General features: G+C 48.0%; 1 protein-coding gene across 1 annotated transcript in view; it reads right to left on the bottom strand.

The window, feature by feature from the left end:
* LOC119461822 (medium-chain acyl-CoA ligase ACSF2, mitochondrial) overlaps window positions 1-23666 on the bottom strand; it is a 239353-nt gene that overhangs the window by 155247 nt on the left and 60440 nt on the right. The window contains exons 3-5 of the mRNA XM_037723194.2: window positions 20619-20672; window positions 17145-17251; window positions 11483-11533 (exon numbers count right to left, since the gene is read on the bottom strand). Of these exons, the coding sequence (XP_037579122.1) occupies window positions 11483-11533; window positions 17145-17251; window positions 20619-20672 (212 nt within the window). The remainder of the gene's footprint in view (window positions 1-11482; window positions 11534-17144; window positions 17252-20618; window positions 20673-23666) is intronic.

Genomic DNA, 23666 nt, shown 5'->3' on the forward strand with positions numbered 1-23666 from the left:
GTTATTTAACGTGCACTTAAGTCTAAGTACACGGGTGTTTTCGCATTTAGCCCCCACGGAAATGCGGCCGCCGTGGCCGGGATTCGATCCCGCAACCTAGTTTTCAGCAGCCCAACACCATAGCCACTGAGCAACCACGGCGGATACCTCAGGGAATAAGTGCGTTGCTCTTGCGACCACTGCGCTACGCGTTCTGCCATCACACGAGCGTTGCCGACTGGTTGTGCCACTGACGTCGCTGATTCCCTGCTTCATGACGTTGTCATTCATAATGGTGGCCCTAGGCTACTGCTCAGAGACCGAGGCCGCCACTACCCATCCAAAGTCATCGAGGATCTTCTTCGTTCCTGTTCTGCGCAGAACAAGCTCAAAACTGCGCACAACCCGCAAACGGGCTCACCGAGAGGCTGAACCGCACCTTAACTGCTATGTAGGCGATGTACGTTTGTCACGAACAGCGTGACTGGGACAGCACTTCGCCAGACGTCGCAACACATCACTTCACATCACTCTATTTTTCTTAAAGACCCCTTTTGGGGTGCTACATAAGAGGTGGTGTTTACAAAATGCAGCCGTTTATAGCAGTCGAAAATGTTGATGGACAGGTTATGGTAGTGATATGGCGGGGAAGGCCGTTCCAGTCAGTTGCTGTTCGTGAATAGTTCATAAAGGTAGTAGTACGGGCTCGTGGACGCAAAACTTGAACAGGGTGACCGAGCGGATTAGATCTGCGAGGTGGGGCATATTCATGGTTCTTGTCTTAGTGGCGAATAAAATAACTTGGGATAGAAAACAAGACTGGCAATGCGACGGTGAGCAGAAAGATTACACAAACCTGATTGCAGTTTCAGAGATTATATGCTAACGTCGTATGAGTATGAATGGTGAGTAACACCTGGTAGCCCGGTTTTGTACAGCTTCAATGGCATATATTAAATATGCTTGATGAGGGTTCTAGATGGCCGATGCGTATTTCAGTTTAATTCTGGTGAGTGAAATGCATGCTTGTAGTCTAATGCGTCGAGGCACTTCACGCTGCAGACAATTTCAGAAACCTAGTGTATCATTACCGGATGATATCAGGTTAGTCATGTGCAGATCGCCAAGATAAGTCATCAGAAGTGGTAAATACATAAGTATTTGTAAGTCTGGACGAGGTCAACTGGGGAATTAGAAACGGTAGATCGAAAGCAAAAGGCTTGTGGCGGCGGTGAAAAGACATGTACTTACATTTGTTAGGGTTCAGTGTCATCATCCACTGCAAACAGCAATTTACCACATGGTTTACGTCTACCTGAACGGATTCTTGGACAGAAGGGTTAGTCACTGAATTGATTGATTGATTCTGGGGTTTTACGTGTCAAAACCAGTTCTGATTATGAGGCACGCCGTAGTGGAGGGCTCCGGATTAATTTTGACCACCTGGGGTTCTTTAACGTGCACTACAACGCAAGCACACGGGCGTTTTTGCATTTCGCCTCCATCGAAATGCGGCCGCCGCGGCCGGGATTCGATCCCGCGATCTCGTGCTCAGCAGCGCAACGCCTTAGCTGACTAAGCCACCGCGGCGGGTAGTCACTGAACGATAAATAACGTAATTATCGGCGAACAAGCGGATATGACAAGATAAGCGCTGGGGTAAGTCATTAATGTAAATGAGGAACCACAATGGACCGAGGACGGTACCTTGCGCGACGCCGGAGGTGACTGGAAGCGGGTTGGAGGGTTGTTTAATAATGAAGACAGTCTGAGAGCCATGCGTGAGGAATTCGGTAATCCACGCGGTGATGTTTGGACGTATGTTCAACTGGGAAAGTTTAAGAAGCAAGCACTGGTGAGATACTTTATCGAATGCCTTAGCGAAGTCTAGGAAGATGGCGTCAGTTCTAGAATAATGTCAAGGTTCGCGTGAAGGTCATGAAGGAAAATGGCTAGTTGAATTTCGCACGAAAAACCCTTACAAAAACCATTCTGCGACGGATGGAAGAATTTATTTGAATCTAATAATTTCATGATTTGGGAGTAAATGTCATACGCCACTTTTGCAGGGTATACTTGCTAATGAAATGGGCCGATAATTAAGAGGTGAATCAGTATAACCAGTTTTGTGCACGGGGAACGGCCTTCCCCACTTTCCTGTCGTCTGGAATGGTGGCTTCGGAGAGTGATTGTGAAAACAATAAACAGAAAGTACTGAAAAAGACTCGGTTAGCGTTTAAAAAAATTGAATTGATGTCATCTATGCCGCTGGCATAGATGGTAAAGATGAATTTTTTAATTTTATTATATAATGTACGAAATTCCACTACTGCTGAGCATTATGGCTTCCATGGCTGCAGTAATAACAAGTGGTAATGTAAAACAGGGTGCTTCGACTTCGTCAGTAAAAACAGAAAATGCATTGTTGAAGGTGGCTGCACTGACGGCATGATCTTACCATCATTGCTAGTGAGGGTGACAGCGAGCGTTTCCTTCGGGTTTGTCACCTTCCAGAATTTTTAGGGTTATTGACTATCATTTTTGGTAGCTGTACTTGGTAAAATGAGCACTTAGCACTTTCAATCGTAGTCAAGCATGCGTACTCAGCTTCATTATCATTTCCCCATTCGTGTGGGTTTGCATAGCGCATAGCTGCGCGAAATGTGCGTTTTTCTTATTTTCGAGCCTTTTCGTTGCCTTTGTCAACGAGGGTGTCTGATTACTCTTTAGAAACCTGCATAATGGGATTTATTTATTTGTTAGTTCCATATTTTTATGTTTCAAAAGTGTCCAGTTCTCACTTCCACTTCTGGAATGAAAGGTCGTTTCAAAGACCGACAAAAAGTTCGCTATTTCATTGTTGTATGAATGGATGGATAAAACATTCTTTCATCCAATTAAATGTGGTTCGCCGCCTAAATGTCCGGTTGATTGCTTCATAGTTTCCCTTATCGTAAAGCCTAATAGTTTTCTGGGTAGTTTGTTTTAACACAGTTGAGAAGTTAAAATTGGCATGGATTACTTTATGGTCGCTGATTTCTCGGAGGCATGTGATGAAATTAAGGCTGTCTGTATGAGTGGTCAGATTGAGGTCCAGAGTGTTAGCTGCTTCCCCTGCGACGAGTGTCGGTTCAGATATAACTTGGGTCAAGTTAAAATTAAGGCAAACATATGAATAGTACATTCGTGTACTACTTATCCGTCCCGACATCGCCAGTTTTTCGTCATTTTACTTACTCTTTGGCGTTGCCTTTCGACACGCTGCTACGTGCATCATAGCAGAAAGCATGCCCGCGATGCTGCCGCTCAAGCCTGTTTCGCACGTCAAATCGCTCATGGCGACTATCCGAGTGGCAATATTTCAGAAGTACCGCTATGACCGCAGCCACCGACACCTCTACTTTTCTCAGGGATTTGGTGTACTTCTCAGCACTTACCCGCCGCGGCGGCTCAGTTATCTAAGGCGTTGCGCTGCTGAGTACGAGATCGCGGGATCGAATCCCGGGCGCGGCGGCCGCATTTCGATGGAGGCCAAATGCAAAAACGCCTGTGTGCTTGCGTTGTAGTGCACGTTAAAGAACCCCAGGTGGTCAAAAATATTCCGGAGCCCTCCACTACGGCTTGCCTCATAATCAGAACTGGTTTTGGCACGTAAAACCCCAGAAAGAAGAAGAACTTCTCTGCACTTCATCGCGTCTTGTAGGTCTTTCCGAAAAGCTTTTGTCGTGTTCCACCAGACCTTAAAAGGTTTTATGGCCGCTTAACGACCTTAACTATGAGGTCGCACCAGTGGAGAGTTCTTCACCATTTACCCTAACATCTGGCGACTTCGGGCCCATATTCTGGTTGAAACCGTACTTTTCCGCCACCGCCAATTAGTCTGGGCCAAGACGGCGCTCTGCCCGCCTGAGAGGTTAAAGGTTACGAGCCATCTCCTGGGACTAAAGAAGAAGATGACGATCACCGGGATGTTGCACGTGTTCAGCTATCCTGGCTACCTCTGTAAATAGTCGGTATACAAATTGTGCCTTGCTTTTCATCGTAACAATATGAACTCGAATGGAGTCTACTTCCTTTTACACTTGTTTATCTGTTAGCCTAAACGTCCGTGTCTGTTCGCAGAAATCATCATCATCAGCATTGGCTCAAGCGTCGTCGTCTTCTTCCACATCTGGCATGTTGGCACCCCTCGGCGCAACCGCGCGAACGCGCTCGTGCCATTGCTCCCGCGTTCGTCGTCGTTGTCTTCTTCTACAGTTGCCGCTCATCATTCCAGCGTAGAATTTCACCTCTTCTTCCGTCGTAATGGCCAGGCCGCGTTTACAGGAGTATGAGCCATTGCTTAAGGGGGTATTAGCCATTCATTGTCTTACGTGATGGCCAGATTTAATTTTGAAGCAATTTCATTTTGAAGAATCGCAAGCGGCAATGGCGGGCGTATGCGGCTAACCACGCCGCCGAGCATACTCGAAACATCGCCCACAAGCGTTTGATGTTCAACAACAACTTGTCCCTCATCAGTATTATCCACCCCGATGAACAGCGACACAATGCCTTAGAAGTGTTGAATGAACATTACGCAGTGGAAAAGACCTTGGTGAATTTAGAGTGCGTTACGTGTAAAGAATTTTAACCAATGGAAAACTGCCTGCGTTCAGCACTGTGATCGGGCACGTATACCCTCCAGTTGTTGTGATGTTGATAAGCTTCGCTTATGATCCATCTTCACGGAGTGGAAGGGCCGAATACTTTTTTTGTATAGTGATAATGCACGACCAGGAATTTTTTGGCATTGTTCCTTTTGCTATCTGTCGACCTAACCGTAGTACACCAGCGTAAAGTCATGGGCACCATTTCTAATATATATATATATATATATATATATATATATATATATATATATGAAGTGAGGTTATGCCGGGATCCGGTAGTTGAACAGGAACTTGTAGGTTGAGGACGCACGTACGACAAAAACGATACTTTATTTCCAACGTTTCGGCCGGGGTCCGACTTTCGTCAGGGAATGCGCTGACGAATGCCCTGGGAATTCCCTGACGAAAGCCGGACCCCGGCCGAAACGTTGGACATAAAGTATCGTTTTTTGCGTACGTGCGTCCTCAACCTACAAGTTCCTATATATATATATATATATATATATATATATTATGAGGCAGCTGTTCAACCTCGACGGTTTATTATGCAGGCCGCGCGCTGAAGCGTATGGCGCTGGCCATGATGATGAGTATATACAGATGAAGAAGATGAAGGGGTAATATAATGCTCACACAATTACCCCCGCGCATGGAAGCGGCCAACCTGGCCGCTGGCTATGGCGGCGAACGCCGCATGAAAGGCTTTAAACGTGAAACATGCACAATCTCTGTGGTACGGCAGCGGCCGTCCAAGGGCGTAACAACGGGCGCGACACGATAGTTAACTGGCGAAGTCTGTTCCTGAACTGTGTAAGGCCCGACAAAACGGGACTGAAATTTCTCGCATAAACCAGGAACGCGAACTGGAGTCCACAGCAACACTTCGTCTCCAGCCTGGAAGGAAACGACACGGTGGGATGCATCATAGCGAGTTTTGCGGTCTTGTTGACTGGCGTCGGTGTTGAGGCGGGCGTGTTGGCGACACTGGGTAATTCGCGAAACAAATTGCTCACACGTTGATGTGGACGATGGCACGGGGACGTCAAAGAAAGAGACGTCGAGGACAGTGATTGGTTGACGACCATACACAAGGAAAAAGGGCGAGTACCCCGTTGTGCGTTGGACGGCCGTGTTGTAAGCGAAGGTGACGAATGGGAGAATAACATCCCAATTGTTGTGATCAGGGTTGATGTACATTGAAATCATGTCGGACAGCGTACGATGAAAGCGCTCTGTGAGGCAATTAGTTTGAGGGTGGTAGCTGGAAGTCCTTTTATGGATGGTATTGGACGCACGGAGAACATCGTCGAGAAGTTTAGACAGAAAGGTCCTGCCGCGGTCACTCAAAAGAATACGTGGGGCTCCGTGTCGTAAAAAGATGGTTTCCAAGAAAAAGGATGCAACCTCCGCTGCGGAACCGGAAGGTAGTGCGGCTGCTTCAGCGTACCGTGTCAAGTGGTCTACAGCTGTGACAATCCATCGTTTACCGCCAGCCGATAAGGGTAGTGGACCATACCAGTCGATACCAACTACTGCGAAAGGAGCTTCAGGACACGGGGCAGGTTGTAGCAGTCCAGCCGGAGGTGAGGTCAGTCGTTTGTGGTGGTGGCAGATCGAACAGGAAGCCACGTATTTTGCTACGCTTGTTCCAAGTCCAGGCCAAGAGAAGCGGCTGCGAATTCGCTCATAGGTTTTATGAAAACCAAAGTGACCGGCAGTGGGATCGTCATGAAAGGTCTGTAGTATCTGGGTCCGAAGTGATCGGGGAACTACAGGGACCCAACGGTGTCCTTCGGGATGAAACACGTACCGGTATAGCACCGAATTTTGAATCTTGTGGTTCTTCAACTGCCGACGGAGTCGAGCGTTAGGTGTGCGAGAGGATCCCCGAATACGTTCCATAACGGAGTGGCAGTAGGGGTCACTACGTTGGCAAGTTGCAAACGTATGAGAATGGCTAGGTGGGAGCCGGTCGAGAGCTGCGAGTGAAGGAAATGCAGGAGAGACGTCCGGCGGGTTGCTCACGGAAGGTGGTAAGCAGGCAGTGTTTGAAGACGGTGGTAGGGGACAACGAGAGAGAGCATCGGCATCCTGGTGTTTTTTTCCAGACTTGTAGGTGACGTCGAAGTCGTATTCTTGTAAACGAAGTATGCAACGGCCGATACGGCCCGTTAAACCAGCACAAGGCGTGGTGATCAGTAACGACCGTAAAGTGGCGGCCGTGCAGATAAGGCCGGAATTTTTGGACGGACCAAACAACGGCAAGACACTCTTGCTCGGTATGGTATGGTATGATAAACTTTATTCGGGTCCTGAAGATCAACCCTTAGGATGACGCAGGCGGCTCCCACGTCGGGACAGTAAGGTTTAACCTTACCGCCGTGTCGTGGGCCTTCTGGACGGCCTGTACTTGATCTAAAAGCACTCCACTGTGAAGCATCGTATAATCGTATAATTTTTCTCTGCAGGTGTTAGCGTGCGACTTGCGTATGCGACCACACGTTCTTCGGAAGTTTGCTGACGTTGCAGAAGAACAGCGCCGATACCATGGCCGCTGGCGTCAGTATGTAGAAGAGTGGGTGCGGTGTTGTCGAAATGACAAAGCACAGGTTCGGACGTGAGGGCACGCTTGAGGGCGTCAAAAGCAGTTTGGAATTCGTCCGACCATACATAGGGAGCTCCAGAAGGAAGTACTTGATGGAGCGGCGCCGCAATGGTGGCAAAGTTACGTATGTAGCGCCGGAAATACGAGGCTAGGCCAAGGAAGCTACGCAAGTCTTTGGCGCGTTGAGGCCTGGCGAAGCGCAGGACAGCGGTAATCTTATCGGGGTCAGGTCGAATGCCCTCCTTGTTGACAAGGTGTTCGAGTACTTTAATGGTTTTGCTGGCGAAGTGGCACTTTTTTGTATTTAGCTGAAGGCCAGCAGCAGAGAGGCATGTCAAGACTTCGTCGAGGCGCTGCAAGTGCTGATGGAAGGTCGACGAAAATATGACGATGTCGTCAAGGTAGCATAAGCAAGTCTTCCACTTTAGGCCCCGTAGTACGGTGTCAATCATCCGCTCAAATGTGGCGGGAGCATTACACAGGCCGAAAGGCATTACGTTAAATTCGTAAAGTCCATCGGGAGTGGCCAAGGCAGTTTTTTCCTTGTCTTCTTCGTGCATGGGGATCTGCCAGTATCCGGAGCGTAGATTAGAGCCCTGCACGGGCTCGGGCTTACCCGAAAGCCCGGGCCCGTCCCGGCCCGTGGGCCGGGCCGGCCGGGTAGAGGAGTTCTTTCACGGGCTCGGGCCGGGCTCGGGCACGGCGTGTGCTTTTTGACGCGGGCCCGGGCCGGGCTCGGGTTTTTTGACGCGGGCCCGGGCCGGACTCGGGCTTTCTGCGAGTTATTCTCGGGCTTCTCAAGTCTGAAAAACATGTATTTTTCGGTCTCGGGCCGGGTTCGGGCCGGTTTCGAGTCGGGCTCGGGCCGGGCTCGGGCTTAAGGTAAAGGGGTGGCGGGCCGGGCCGGGCGGGTAACGTAGATTATTTCCGGGCCCGGGCCGGGCCCGGGTCTTGCCATAAAAGTTTTGATCGGGCTCGCGCGGGCCGCCCAATGTAAAAACGGGCCCTGGGCCGAGCCCGGGCCGCAAAAATCGGCCCGTGCAGTGCTCTAGCGTAGATCAAGGATGGTGAAATACTCTGCGCCTTGTAATGAATCTAACGCATCATCGATTCGGGGAAGTGGATATACATCTTTGCGGGTTATTTTGTTCAAGGCACGGTAGTCTACGCAAAATCACACTGCGCCGTCTTTCTTACGCACCAAAACGACAGGTGACGACCAAGGGCTTGAGGAAGGGCGGATGATGCTTCGTTTCAGCATGTCGGCAACCTGGGTATCGATGATCTGGCGTTCGGAGGAAGAAACACGATATGGCCGCCGGCGCACGATGGAAGTTCCATCTGTGTGTATGCGATGAGCCGTTGCAGAAGTCTGTCCCAGAAGAGGAGAGTGCAAGTCGAACGAGTCTTTATGGTTGGATAAAAACGCCAGTAACTCTTCCGTCTGCTGTGGCGTTAGATCAGTGCTGATTGCACTAGCGAGAACAGAAGCAGGGGCTGGCTCTATAGCGGTAGGTGCCCGTGAAACAGCAGTAGTCGAGGTAAACACACAGACAGGCTGAGAGTCCAAGACGCAAATGAGAACAGCGCCTTTAGGAAGAAGTACTGGCTCAGTGGTTGTGTTGAGTACAGCCAAAGTGGCCGTACCGTTGGTGAAGCGAACAAGGCTAGGTGCCAGAGCAATCCCTTTGGATAGGCAACGAGCTGATGGTACAACTAAAACGTCACCATCGGCGATGTCAGAATTAACTACAAGAAGTTGTTCGCGGCCAGCAGGCACCATACAATCGTCAGCAGTTCGTAAGCGAAGGCGCGGATCGGGCACGTCGTCGGAATTGTCGGTCTCGGTCAAGTTAACGAGGCGTTGACGGCACGAAATAAAAGCGGACGCGGGAGAGAGAAAGTCCCACCCTAGTATAAGCATGTGAGCACAGGAAGTCAACACTGCGAACTGAATATGGTGGCGAATCCCGTCAATCGAAACTCGAACTGTGCATTGCGCCGATGGCCGAATCACAACATTATTTGCGCCATGTAGAATAGCTCCATTGTAAGGTGTAGTAACCTTGCGTAGACGAGAGCACAAGTCAGCGTGAATAACAGAAATAGCTGCGCCCGTATCAATCAATGCAGGAACGGGTACACCTTCTACACACACTAATAAAGTATTGGCCGGGCACACTGGAGGAATTGTAGTCTGTGCGGGCCATGCAGCTTCTGCATGGCCCTCTGCACCATCTAGTTTTCCGATCGGTAGTCAGGAGTGCGGGAGGCCGGTAGCAGAGGTGATGTAGAGCGTCGGAGAGCGGAAGGCGAGCGGCGGCGCCCTTGACGGTAGTTGCGATCGAGGCTCTTCGGGATTTGGAGGCGGAGTAAGTGAGCGTTGGGAAAGCCGGTGCTGGTAGGCACTTGGAAGAGGCAATGGGTCTCGCTCGTAAACATCGTAACCACGGCGTTCGTCCTGTTGTCGTCTGCGACAAAAGCGCGATATGTGCCCGCGAATACCGCAGTAATAACTAATGGGGCGGGGCGAAGGCCGGGTAGAGTAATATGCTGTGGCAGGTGCACGCGGTGCCAGAGTCGCCAAATGGTTGGGAGTAGCAGGAGCAGGAGGCGTTGTCTGAACGAACGCTGGTTGCATAGCCGCAACCTGAGCATACGAGGGCGCCGGCGAAGGAGGGACACAGCCCACAGTGCAGGTCATGGAGGACAGCTCCTCTTTGATGATGTCGCGCAAGCCAGGACCCGAAGGTTGCGGCTGAAGAACGGGAGGACTGCGAAAGCCGTACACTTGGAGCTCCTCGCGTATGAGAGTCCGAATCAGGACACGCAGGTCCGTATCGGAGGAAGGAGGCGTGTCACAGGCGACAGGTTGTAAACGGATGGCCTGCAGGGCGTCCAGATGCTGGCAAGTCGCGATAACATCGTTAACGGTATTTGGATTCTTGATGGCCAGTGCGTTGAACGCGACGTGGGCAATGCCCTTCAGGATATGACGAAAACGATCTGATTCAGTCATGGCTGCGTCAACCCTGCGACAAAGGGCGAGGACGTCCTCGATATAAGAGGTGTATGTTTCTCCGGGAAGTTGCATGCGTGCATCAAGCTTTTTCTTGGCTACCTCAGAGCGGACGTTGGGGGCGCCGAAAATTTGCCGAAGCTGGTGTCTGAAAGCCGCCCAGTCAGGGAAGGAGCGCTCATGGTTAAGAAACCAAGTCCTGGCAACGTCAGTGAGGTAGAATGCGACGCTCCGAAGCTTGTGAGAATCATCCCACCGGTTAGACTCACTCACTCGGTCATAATTGTCCAGCCAGTCGTCAACGTCCTCACTAGGAAGGCCAGTGAACATGGTGGGATCGCGCTGCCGCGTGCTGGCGGTCCATGAAGGAACGGCCGGTGGGGCAGAGACGGTGACGCTGGGGGCTCCTGGTGGATCTTCTTGGGGCATGGTGCCGGAAAGGCGGGGCAAGCGGCGACCGGAACGAAGCTCCAGGGAAACTCGAAGTCGTAGAGGACCAAGGGATCGAGAGCACTCTCCACCACTTGCGAGACAGCTGTTCAACCTCGACGGTCTATTATGCAGGCCGCGCGCTGAAGCGAATGGCGCTGGCCATGATGATGAGTATATACAGATGAAGAAGATGAAGGGGTAATATAATGCTCACAATATATATATATATATATATTAACTTAGCGGTGACGAGAGTATGCGCGCTTCTATTAAATTGCGTATTTGCAGCACTTACGCTTAACGTAATTTGTGCGCTACATCGGAATTTTGGTCAGGATTAATATACTTCTATAACGCACCAGAAAAGTTAGGAATAAGTGTCGCACATAAGCATGTTGTTAGAATGGCGTACCATCTCGACATTGCAAATTGAAAGTTCTTGAAATTTGGGCAGCCTTTGGAACTATCACCTTTGAATATGCCGCCCATTGATATTTGTAACAACGTGACTCAGAACAGAGAGGCACAGGGCAAAGCACTGTCCTGTTCCTCTTCATCCTGTGTTCCGCGGCCATAAAGATCATCTGTTTGGCAAGACATACCAACCAGCCCAAGTGAACGGGCTGCTGCCGATTGAGGTAAGCTGGTGTATTGCGATGAAGCTCAACAGATGGTCACAGGGGCAATGGCCGAAATTGCTGTGTATAAAAATGGTAAAAGAAATTTACTTACAGTGCATATGTTTCCATGTTGGGCTACATGAACGTAAATACATTCAAGCAATCAGCTTCTCACCTGTCATCAGCTGCATTGTCCAACGAGATGATGTACTTGAGGGCAGGGTACCTGAAATAATAAACGTGTTAGCTGGTTTTTATTGTGAAAAGAACAACGCTGTAGTAAATGCTTTTTTGTAGAGTTCTTTTAGAAGAGGTAAATCGAGGGTTATTTAATGAAGGCTGTCCATGAGACTTCTCACGTCGCTATAGCAAGGCCATTTCTAGGCACAATCTTACGATTAGTTGAATTGTTTAGTTGTGTTACTTCAGCATGAATAGAAAAAGTTTACTCCCACAAGTTCTCTTCGACGTGGAATACCTAATATTAGAAAATAAAACGAATACAAGCTTCCACTGAATGTTTCAAGAGCTCACTCATGGTCATTGCAGTGCAACGGTTCCTCTGTATTTACGGTTTATGTTATCATGCTCGACTGGCACGCTGCGAGACAAATAAGCGTGCCACTTGCGTGTGCTTGGTGGACAAGTACAGCCTGGCGTTGCAAACACTCGAACATTATGCACGGCAGTAGAAATGCACTTGCAATGAGAGGCACCAGTTTCCCAACGATGCGCTATGAACTACCAAAACCATTAATGGCTGGCGTTGGAAGCCTGAAAATGCGACGTGCGATAGATAAAAAACAATGACACGAGCAGGGCTTTGAAAACAATGCAACCCTGCAGTGCCGACATCGGCTTCAGGATCTGAACGTAGGATTTGGAACGCTACATAGTGAGCAGCTATAGAGACTGGCTTTGCGAGCGTAGGAAGTCTATGTTCAAGAACGAAAAAGCAATTGAGCGCAATGGTACTCATTTGATGTATAATGAATGTGAACCAGTTGTCGGTGTTTTTTAATGTAGCAATGAAACGTCGTCAGGGTCTTCTGTTGTGTACGCCTTGCACTCGCCGAACATTCCGAAGCGGTCCAATACAACATAGCTTTTCAAATTAACCGAAAAAATTTGTTTATGTATTCAAGGCACGTACAGACCGCGCCATAAATATCAATTGTTTTGATCACAACATCCATCTGATATAACAACAACAAAATACAACATCTGATACAACAAGAAAATCTGATATAACAAACACAACAACTGCGTGTTTTCGCTGCCCGCTGACGACGCCAAAAGAAAAGACAGACGAAGTGGACTGACACAGCAGGCTTCTGTCTTCAGCGTCGGCACCACCACTCTATAGTAGACGTCCTCCTTCCCGCCCTCTATCACGTGCGTCTTTCAAACATAGCAAGAAACCAAAAACGAAGCTTACTAAGCTCAGTGAAACCAAACTGGTACCAAACTTAACAGCGAAGCTGTTCAAGCCGGTAGATGCGCCGATAGCTGTGCGGAGAAAACCCTCCACCTGGCGATGACGTCACTTGCGTCGCCTAGCAACGCCTCGGCCAGCTGCGCCGAGCCTCGCAACAAGTGTGGGAGCCGAGCTATGACGTCAACGCGCGCGCCGCATCGCTTCGTCTTAGCTCTGCCTAGCCATGACCTCACCACGCCATGCGAATTGGTCGCCGCAGCTGTGCAGAGGTGCAGCTAAGCCGTGACGTCAGGGTCCCGCGTGTTATATATAGCCCCGCGTCGACATCGCTGCGGAGGGGAATGGGGCGACCGAAGAAGATTGTCACTCCTGAGTCCTGGATAATTTCCAGCGGAAACTGCGGAGAGCCACGGGAGGTGCCGACAGACGGTTTGCCCGCGAGTTTCTGAGCAGTGAGTTTGGACACAATTGCCGAGACTGTGTTTCGACACGAACTTGTCTACGCTTAGCTCCGTGCGCGACTGCGAAAAGCGAGAGACTGCCGTGCGGATCATACCAGAAGCGTTCCCCGACGACGCTATAGGGTGGGGCCGCCAGCTTCGCAGTTTGCGCGCCATAGTGCAAAAGTGCCCCAATTTTTTGCTGTAGCGGCCACGTTGTCGGGGCACAATGGCGGTTTTGTTATGGTGGTGTGTGCTTAAGTGTTTGCAGCTTCTAAGGTCTCGTACCATGGTAAAGGCATCGTGTGTGCAGGTTTGCGTTTTCTTCGGCCACGTTAGCTAGACCGTGCTCTCCGGGCAGTTGTTGTGATCAGGTGGTATTCGATGAAATGCAAATTATGAAACAAGCGCTCATACAACGCTGTACATCACGTACTTCGCAGCGCACGAGGCACGATCTCGGAGTATGATTGCTGTCTTCGATGAATTCATGCTAACATGTCATCACAGGCTGAAACCAGTCTGTTTCATAATCTGTAGAATAAACGCCTTGCAGGTCGGCGACATTTGTGCAGTGTTCTTGCTTTCTACACCGGACGATGTATTAGTGGCAAGCAAAATAGCCATGCATAAGGATGGGAAAGAAGCGGCTGCTGTGAGTAATAAAGGGACGGATCCTTATTACCGCAGACATCTTATCTGTGCGCCCGAGGGGCGCAGGGAAATGAAGACTGACAGATAACGTGCAAGAGTGAACAAGGTTCAAGAAAAGAACCTACGCTTGCGCGCACTCCAAACGGCTGATGGTCGCCCATAACGAGCCTGCAGGTAAACGCGTACTGTCCGGCACCGCGCATAGGCTACCACAGAACTTTGTTTCCGTTACGCTTCGCTTACCGTGACGAGAATACATGTCAAGACGAACTCAGGTATCTAACCGTGTTCTCTTCTCGTGGCCTCCTCGTCGGCGCGTTGTTGCTTGTCAGGCATCCGGGGCACGCGACCACCCAAGACTTGTTCAATGAAGGAACACAATGCCTCAAGCCATGACTGACATGCATGTTTGTTTTCGTAAACCGCAGAAGAGTTAGCCATAGGTTGATGTGTCGTGATATACGTAAAGTGTGATGCCGTTCATTAACTATGTAATCTTGCAGTATAGTGAGAATGCGCAGATTTATTTTCCCAAAAGCCAGCAAAAGTAGCGGGACTGGCCTCACAGTCTAACTTGCGCAGTTCACTGTGAACTACTTTCAACGCTAGAGCACAATAATCGGACGAAATGACTTAGGCAGCGATATCGCGATGGTTTACATCGCGATTGCACCCGTGGGTCGGATTACTGCGGTGGTTGCACGTCTGCGCAGCCCGGTGTGGTTGCGTGCCGACGGCGAGAAAAGTAAGCAAGACAGGAGAATCTGCCCCGACAAGATCGTGGAATAACGAGAGAGAGAGAGAGAGAGAGAGCCCTTTATTTGCACCCGTCAGAGAGTATGGGTGATCGGGGTGAGACGCAGCTCCCCCTTTCACCGTCTACCTCCCCCCTAGACGTCGGCCGGAATCAGTTGGCTTCCGGCGGCTGCCTGGGCTTGACGGATGGCTTGTTTTTGGGCTTGTTCTTCCTGGCTATGAAGGGAGGATTCCCATGGCTCTTTGTCCCCATGCAGACCATTTAGCGCTGGGCAAACCGAGAGCATGTGATTTAGGGTCGCTATGCCTTCACAGTTTTTGCATTTCGAAGAGTGCACCTCAGGATGCCATTTGTGTAGGATGTACGGGTTTGGGAAGGTACCCGTCTGCAGTTTTCGCCCGCTTACTTCTTCCTTCTTTGTGAGAGATCTATGAGGGGGAGGAAGGGTTCTCCTGCCCATTCTATAGTGTTGTAGAATTTCTCTGTATGTGGTTAAGTCTCGCTTTTTGGACGGGGACGAGAACTTCCGGCGTCACTGAGCTTCACAAAAGTCACGCCAGGGCCTCTCATTAATTTTAATGTGGAATCATTATATGCCCAATTACGCGAAAATCCGGCATCGTCAGCATCGCCAGCGTGCAATGGTACCTAAAATGGCCGTCAGTGCAAAGAGTACAACACGCCAAGAATGCTGGGATTGGCGTCAAATTTATCAGGGAGGTTCTTGTAAACAAAGTAAATAAATAACTAAGAAAATCACGTTTGGTGCATTTCGGTTTCAGTGGGAATCAAACCCGGGCCACCGGGTTTCGAGACGAGCATTCTTCCCCGGCGCCACGGCGGTTCCACGGTTCTGGCTGAATAAAAGTATGCCTAGTGCATAAGTCTGGCTGACTAAAGGTGTGGCCTAGTGCGTGCGTCACTGAGCACGTGACGGCGCAGCCAATAAGGAGAAGGTGGCACCACGTCATGAGTGTATAAAGTGAACGCGTTCATGAAGTTCCGGCGTCTAGAAACGGTATAATGCTGTCGCATTGTCACAATTAAGCAGCCTTAAGTGTCTCTACCGAATTTATTGCATTTTGCGGTGGTTTTAAAGATCCTATGAACCGCGGTGGTTTAAAGATCTTATGAATCGAAATTAGGAATCGCTTAACGATACGTGTTATCACAATAGGTATATTTTCTGTCTGAATCTTACGATGTAGAGACACGCTTTTCAGATCTGTTAGTAAGCAAAAAATTACTTTGAGGCATCAAATATTATATTGTCACCTTTCGTGACAGTGAAGGATCAGACCATGGCCCATGGAGAGTAACAAAACTTATTTTCTTTATTGAGTAACCACACACGAAAAAAGTGTCGCAGTTCTGCCCGAAAGTCGAATGACCGATTGCGACAGCATAATATTAGACAGCTATACCAAGTGAGCATATTAGTCCTATTGGCCGCATAAACATGCAATCATTCGCTTACTAACTAAATTAACATGCACGGCGTCACTCGCGCAGAGGTTCACATGAACACGCCTCAATGGGTGACCTCGGACATTCGTTCTGAAAACGCTGGCGTGAGGACGAGTGGCAGCAGCAGCGAGTGAATCATCAGCAGCAGCTTCGTGCTTCAACGCGGACGAAGCAGCGAGAGCACAGTGCACGCGAAGTCATCAGCCCGCGGGGCCCCTAGACGGCAGATCGGGTAGGGACTGCGCCGCCGTGCTCAACCCTTCCCTCCTTCGTTGCCCCGGCTGCCTTGCGTACGATGGAAGGCGGCGCTCGTCCCCACTCGCGTGCCAGATTGAGCCTTCTCTGCTGCCCTTCGCACGCTTTCACTCGCACCCACGGCAGACGACACGCGTCTGCGATGTTACCGCACTTGGACTTTATATTTTTATAGCAGACTTTATGGCGACACTGATGACGACGGCGGAAATGCACCTGGAGTATGCATACAATTGCCATCGCAATAAATCAACTTGATTTTGGCCAGTTTGTCCATGTTGAGTATAATAACATGAAGCAGCGCGAAGAAGACGTGGACAGGATCTAAAAGCATACCAAACAGGACGAGCGCTTACTGCTCAACTTTCATCCTGTTGTGTTTGTTTTCGGTTGCTGTTCTCGTCTGCTCCGCGCTGCTTCAAGTTAAACTTAATAAAAACAATTTACACTCGATCAGAACGATACTGACCAGCACATGCGGCGATCCTCGAAATCTGATCTGCGCGTTAAGCGCGTTCTGTTCTTAACAAGACTCGAAGATTCCAGTGCAATGGCTGGTGTTCTCGTGCGTTCGAGAATATACAACACAATCCGCATGGCGCATACGATCTGATTATACAACGATCGACAACAACATAGACAACAAATAGTATTTGTGACTACAATCGGGAATGTTCTCGTAGATGCAGGCGGCGCCTTGCGCCAAGCGAAAGTTTTAAGTGTTGTCAAACTGCTGTTTAACTGTTCTTAAAAGAGTGGTCACCGCAAAAAGGATAATAAATGTAGGCGTGTCATCTTCAGGAAATCTATACAGGCAATTTCTCACTTCTCTAGGGAAAGCGGCGCTCGATTTTTCCCAGCCAGGTCCCGAGCCCACTGCGCGTAGTCGTTCTTCTTGAAACCTCGGCCAACGAGAAGTACATTGCACGAAGTCTGCGTGAAATAGAAAAATACGCCGCTTATTGAAATGTACAAGAACAATCTTAATACAGAGCCTACCAACTTTTATACTTGCCTCAAACCCTGAATCAGCCAACTGCGTGGAATATCGATATATATGTTCCAATGTTCACTAAGTTCTTCCACATTCAACACTACTCAAGCAGCTCACATTGAGCTGCTAATGATGTTATAAGCAGACACAAATAGACATAAAAGAAAACATGAGCCAGTATACCATTTATTTCCTTCGATTTCATTCTTATCTTATTATCAACCTCCACTCATGACCAGCGGCCTTCACAGTAAGTACGAGGTTATAACGCAGAGAGTGTCGTTGCGTCCAATGATGAAGGTAGGAATGGGAAATTAATTAGAACAGAATCGTTATATTAACATGTCCATTTGTTCATTTCGATATCGGGGAATACGTTTCACACAACAAAAGACCTTCACTTTGGCAGGAGCTAGAAAAATTTACTAGGCGTCATATAAGTAAAGCTTGTTTTCAGCAGCTCATTTTAAAAAATGAAGGCACTCATAAAAATGACTCAGTGAAAATTTTGTCAGTTTGAAGGAATGTGGAACATACTTCAGTGCCAAACATGCCACAATGTAATTTGCTGCTTTAGACAAGAAGTTATTTACGTAATGGTTACATATTTTCGATGCCGCTGAGCATTATTACTGCCGAGCAACTTCACAAATTCAGCCAGGTGAATCCTTGTCGCCCCTACATTTCGCGAAACAGTGCAGAGTGGTGAAACTAACCTCCTACTGATAACAAATTCTGTACGCTACCGCTAAGCGAAGACAATGTATGATTGCATGCATACATTAATACACTGTAATGAATCAATTATATTAGCTAAAACCACAGTTTGATGCATCCTTCACGCATTGATCAGATAAACGTTTGCTCTATTAAATGTCAGCGTTGTTACAGATTTCAACTTAGAAAGGGAAAAAGAAGTAATATCTAAAACAATTCAAAGCTAACTTAAGCAGAATAATGCTACGTAGATGTGTACGGCGAGTTGGAACAGTAAGTAGGCGCTTGCGCGCCGATGCCTTCATTCACAATCGTATGCAACGTGCAAATGCAACCGCATGTGTGCCTATGCAGCAGTGGCTCGAGCGAGAAATTGTGAAACCGGGATCAAGGCAAAAAACTGTTTGTCATTATAGTATAGGTGAACCCATATTCCTCTGCCCAAGGTTACAACGTGGCTTTCTCGTATTCAGAGCTGGGAAACCAGGCTATCCCGACAGATTCTAGCACAGGCCTAACTAAGGATTCTTAGACAGTCACTTTGCAATCTTTTGATGAGTGTTCCAGCGGTTATTTAGCCCTTTGTGGGACAGTGGTACAAATATGTACCACTTTTTTACCTTTATTCAAACGCCTATTACAAATAAACGGTTTGAATTGGCGCCGCTATTACTAGTTGGGCCATCTACCGAAGTATTTTATAAGCTTGTTTTGTGTTTTTTTTCTTCACTACGCCATGTGGCTCGCATACCGAGTCTCTTTTTCGAAGTGTCTTGTTGAATATTCACTACCCGCTGTTATGGCCTCAAGGAAACTCTCGAGAACGCTGCATAAACATGCCTGGTAACTGTTTTATTGTACCGGCTTACAAAGTGAACCCCCGTGATTCGTTTGCAGTCATAAACATACATTTTTGTTCCCACATTTAGTCAGTGTTTTCAACGAACCTTTCTCAGACTTGATTTCTTAGGCTTCACCGGGCGGCTATCGCACAGATCATGTCGCCCAGGTTGAGTTTACATGCTTTCCAGCTTTCCCCAATTCTCCGGGAGACTCCCGATAGCTTACACACCCTCGCGATCGCACGGGCCCGGTTTGGTAGGTTATTGTTATCGCGACGAAGAACTTGTGATAACATGACACTGCAGCGCACTCAGTTAGCTTCTCCGTCGTACAGCGCTGCTATGCGGTGAAGCCTGTCTAGTGTCGGAAGGGGCCACTTGCGATCGCGGGTTACAGCACATTTCGTACTGCGTGCATGTGTACTGCGTGCATTCCACAAGCGCACTATAATATCGAGGACTGGTATGATATCCCATGTCTAGAAGCTTTACTTGCAATCATGCAGTGTCCTCTATGACGTGATGGCAGCCCTGAAAAGCAAGAAATAAAAACGTGCGCGAGTTTTTTTTTTTTCGTGTCTTTTTTCGCGTTGAATGCTTCGGTCCATTTCACAAGTGAAGATCACAATTGATTTGTAAATAGTATGTCAGTTAGTCCTTTTTTATTGATACCACCAAAGGACAGCGGTACCATGCCCTGTAATTACCATGTACCATGCCCTGTAACTACCTTTCCATGCCCTGTAATTAAGACAGTGGTACATATATGTACCACTTTTTTTACGAGAACTGTTGGGCAGAATTTAATAAAAATTGTGTCAAACAATTTCTTAAGTCATCCTGAGTGTCGTTTTGCAGGCTGGAAGCGAAAAAAATGTAATAAGAACTAGCGCCTCACAAAGGGTTAGGATACCCGAGTGTGCTGACTAGTCCGAAGCACACAGTATTTATGTGTCCGTGCCACTTATAACCCGCAGTAAACATGACTCAGAGCACCTAAATTTATTTACCTTGGCAAGGTTGTCATCATTTAGGCAGAAGGGCCTTTTCTTGTTGCTAAGGGTCAACGTTAGTTGCTTTTAGTGACTTTTATTTGTCTGAAGTTATTCAACTCGCAAAATGACGAAATCATGATGCTTGAAATCTTGAAGTACAGTATGCACTCACCGGTGTATATAGAGATCTCGACAAGGATGTTGCAGTGAATTCAACAGCATCATCGATATAAAAGTGAAATAAAAGAAGCACTAAGATTTATTCTTCTGATGCACCTGTGTAATGTTAACGGAAGGTGACTGAGAAGACTGACTAAATGCGGAAAACTGGGATATCAGTTTGGGACATTCTAGACTCTATTCGACTGGTTGGTTCCCACAATTTCCAAGAAGAAGATTGCAAAATGTAAAGGTAACTTTTTTATGGCAGACAACATCGAATGTTATACAATATTCAGTATAAACGGCGGGGGTGTAACTATTGTCATTTGGATCTGCAGCAATGCGTTAAACTCAATTACTGTCAAGCATTACTTGCCGTTCTGCTGTTGTTATTTAACTTCTTTGTTATTTGTTTTTTAACATACTTCCATTGTTTTTTATCGGTCCAGCTTGTGAAATTAACCACGCGCTAACGGAGAGAAAGTGCCACGCGGGCGGCTTGTGCGGTGCCTGTGTCGTTCCTTCTTTCTCACTGTCCCTTTCACTCGACCGCACTATGACATTGATGGCAAAAATAAATATTCACTCACCCTTTTCAACGCCGAGTCTAGTTCGTGGGCGTGGCACCTGTCGTTTATAGGAACCTAGAATATAAATGTGGTAAGTATAAGAAAAGCTGTAACTATATTGTTACGGTTCTGATGAACTGTGTTTGTATGATATGTGAAAAGACCGTCAAACGCGGGAAATATTATTCTCTAGTTATGGATCCGTTACGCCAAACATTTTATACTGAGCAGCTCATATGAGAGACGATGCGCTGAAGGTTTCCGTCCGTTTAAATACGACAGCGAAAATAACCACAATAGATCACTTGAAAGACGTACGGTGATTCGAGAAATTCAAGATGCGCACAGAAGCGGTTAGCTGCGCACTGTAATCACCACTCTACGTGAGGGGCGGATCCAGGTGCCTACTTAGGGGGGGGGGGGGGACTGGCGGGGGGTTCTTTAATGCGGTTGGGGGGTGGGGGAGGGGGTTGCGCAACTAAGCACACGTCTGTAACCAAATGCATGATTTGTTCTCAGTTGCATCGCTTAGTGCCTTTTTCATCACCATCTTACAGTCAATCATGTAATCACACCGGTGGTCATAGTAAAACCTTGTAGTAGGGCTAAAAACTCAACCCAAAGTTTTGTATAGGAACGTGGATAATATTGGCTACAAGTATGAACACAAGGAGCAATTCGAAAAATTATACAAGCAGCATTACCCAGCAGAGTGCGGCGATTTCTTCATTTACAATAAGTGCCCTGCCGAGTTTTGCCTATAGGAAAGTAGAACACTCATGAGTCATGAACAACAAGTAAACTCTGGAAGAAGAAAATGCAAATATTATACAGATATGTAGAAATAAAAACGTCGACAATAACGTCTACTAAAAGTAAACGTACAACTACATCGGAAAAGACGACAATCTTAACCAGCGAAAACAGAGGAATCGAAAAGCAACACATATAACGGAAATACAATATTTATACAAGAACAAAGATGTCCATTGGCGATAACAAAGTCCACGGCTTTTTGTTATAAAAGCATTAGAATTGGCGTCTTTGGCAGTTACCTTGGCAAAGACCCATCCTAAGCAAGCTACTTAGACAACAAACTCTAACCTCCGTTGTCCGCTATCTTTGGTTTCGAACCACTCAATTACTTTTGTCGTGTCAATGGCAATGTCCCTATGATTCTAAAACAATACCAGTCCGGTCAAGCACCCTTCGCTCATTTGAGAACGCACCCAAGCCATCAAACGGCGTAGAGCAGAGAAAGACATTGCGGTACTGGCAACTCTCACAGGTAGGGTGGCCAGTGTCGGCAGGAATGCATGGACTAAAGGAAAGAATTCCCTGTCACACGCACCCAGCGCCGCAACAGCAGCAGTGGGAACTTCTGCCCTGTCTTAGGCATCGCTCTGCCATTTCTGCCGCCATAAACCTAGCTCAGCCGGACCTATCTTCGCTGTAGTAGAGGCATTTGTCCCCACAGACGCGGAATATCGCTGAGAAATACTTGCGAGAGCTTTTTTCTCGTGCAATTTCGTAGCGCATATCTCAGATGGCACAAAAAGAAACAGTTAGTAGGAACTTTCCGCCTCAACTATGAATCGCGTTTTTACATCGGTCAACACATTGTCCAGTAATGGACAAAGTGCTCCCGATTTGTACCAGTTTTACTGCCGTTCGGTAGTAGCTCTCTACATGAAGCATAGGCGCGTTGCCCCTGTACGTCTGTCTTTTAGTTACACGTAGGGACCGAATCTCCGTTTCCAGATCATCCGCCAAAGCGACGGTGTCTTTGTAGAGCTGCGAAAATCTTTCGGCAGAGTCCACTCTTCGGTTATCAAGAATAGCCATGGTGTCTACCAACGCGTTCTTAGCAGTTCGGATGTCAACGCAATCCTTTTGGAACAAGCGTCTAAGCGGAAGCGTATGAGTCAGCATATATGCCGAGCAAATAATTGCAACCAGGAGTTCGCCGTCGCTGATAGCCGTACGGAGTGTCGTAGCTTTCGCAGAGCTGTGCATTTCTGTCCAGATAAAAACGTTATCCAAAGCTTTCGCCACGCTCCCAAGTGAAGCCCAAAACCGGATAACCCTGTCGTTTCGCTCAACGCATATTGTTTTGCAGAGGCCTTTAAGTTGGCCACCAAGGATGGTCTTCAAAACAATAGCTCGTTTAGGTGAAACAGCAAAGTAGGAAATTGCCTCCTTCATAACACCAACAGCATTCCAAATAGACCAAAGCCTCGATTACTTTGACAACGACTAGTTAAATGCATGGTTGAAGCAAGAACAGTGCGCAGCGTTGGGTGCAGCTAGAGCCCTGCATTTCAGATACAGAGCCCTAAACCTGAGAGACCATGACGCTGCAGCCATCGGTACCTCTACCAACGCACTTTTAGAGATCAAGTCCTAACGCCTTCAGAGCCTAACGCCTTCAGAGCCTTCAGCGCCTTTCCTGTCACAACAAGACACAACTATGACATATGGGCTACGTCAGTGGTTTCATGAAACCTAACACTGTACATGCCTGTTGAATGACACTAGCAAGGGCTTCTTCCCCACAGCACTTGACCAGCTCATTCTGAGTCATCTTGCTGATATATGTGGCCCGAGATGACGCTTCTCAATTTCCTTGTCCCCACTCGATACCCGAAAGCGCAAAAGTTCACGAAAATTGCCCTCGATAGTCAGTGACGAAGCCTCTTGTGAGTTGTCCAGAAGCATGCCATCCTCTCTATGTCCAGGAAGTGGTATGCCTTGACGCCCTAGAAATATGATAGATTCTATGGCGGTTTCTGTTATCAGTCACTTGTAGAAGACGCTGGTTGGAAGCTTGGTCGGCGACATCTTTTCTGGTGCATCAGAACACACAAGAAAGTTTTTTTCCGGCCTCCACTGCTTCCTTGTAGTATTTGATGGCTTCATGCAACATGGTGGCTGCATGCTTTGAGCGGCCTCGTCACAAGTTTTGGCCCGGCGTTGCCCGTAGCGAAAAATGCGCAGTAGTTGCAATAGAGACCACATTGACTGTCCGACAGAACAAGACACTTAAATTTTGCCAAATGCAAGTATCTC

The sequence above is a fragment of the Dermacentor silvarum genome, chromosome 8 (assembly GCF_013339745.2).
Source record: "Dermacentor silvarum isolate Dsil-2018 chromosome 8, BIME_Dsil_1.4, whole genome shotgun sequence".
Lineage (NCBI taxonomy): Eukaryota > Metazoa > Arthropoda > Arachnida > Ixodida > Ixodidae > Dermacentor > Dermacentor silvarum.